Source organism: Egretta garzetta, unplaced genomic scaffold, assembly GCF_000687185.1.
Source record: "Egretta garzetta isolate BGI_Z169 unplaced genomic scaffold, ASM68718v1 scaffold395, whole genome shotgun sequence".
In the NCBI taxonomy this organism is placed as follows: Eukaryota; Metazoa; Chordata; class Aves; order Pelecaniformes; family Ardeidae; genus Egretta; species Egretta garzetta.
In genome coordinates, this window is record NW_009259794.1 from 264,820 (window position 1) to 265,498 (window position 679).

General features: G+C 62.0%; 1 protein-coding gene across 1 annotated transcript in view; it reads left to right on the forward strand.

Moving 5' to 3' along the window:
* The window catches only part of PIEZO1 (piezo type mechanosensitive ion channel component 1), a 17,391-nt gene extending 16,732 nt beyond the window's left edge, over window positions 1-659 (forward strand). Inside the window, 2 exon segments of the mRNA XM_035895189.1 lie at window positions 9-100; window positions 228-659. Of these exon segments, the coding sequence (XP_035751082.1) occupies window positions 9-100; window positions 228-477 (342 nt within the window). The 3' untranslated portion in view covers window positions 478-659.
* Window positions 660-679: the final 20 nt, after the last annotated feature.

The window sequence follows — 679 nt, forward strand, 5'->3', positions numbered from 1 at the left end:
GGCTGAAGGAGGCCCCCCCCCGTGACGGCAACATCCTCCCCATGGTCATCTTCAATGATAAAGTCAGCCCCCCCAGCCTGGGCTTCTTGGCTGGCTATGGGTATGTGGAGGGGGTGTGTGTGGGGTGGGGGGCACATGGAGCTGTCCCCCAAAAGCACCTGAAAGGGGGGGGTGAAGCAAGGGAGAGGTGGGATACAGGGTGTGCCCCCCCCCATCCTCTCTTGCAGGATCATGGGGCTGTACGTCTCCATCGTGCTGGTGATCGGGAAGTTCGTGCGGGGTTTCTTCAGCGAGATCTCGCACTCCATCATGTTTGAGGAGCTGCCCTGCGTGGACCGCATCCTGAAGCTGTGCCAGGACATCTTCCTGGTGCGGGAGACGGGCGAGCTGGAGCTGGAGGAAGAGCTCTACGCCAAGCTCATCTTCCTCTACCGCTCCCCTGAGACCATGATCAAGTGGACGCGGGAGAAGGAATAAAGGGAAGGAGCTCCAGGCTCCCCCCCTGCTCCTCGGGATATCACCGCCAATGCCTTAACCAGCCCCCCCCCCGCCCAAAGCTGGGGCCACATCCTGCCGGGGGAGGCAGTGGGATGCAGGGTGCTCGGCGCCCGCTTTTAGGGAGGACGTTTTTCTTACGTTGCTTTGAAGCCGGCCGGCCTGTGGAGACCACGTTGTGCCT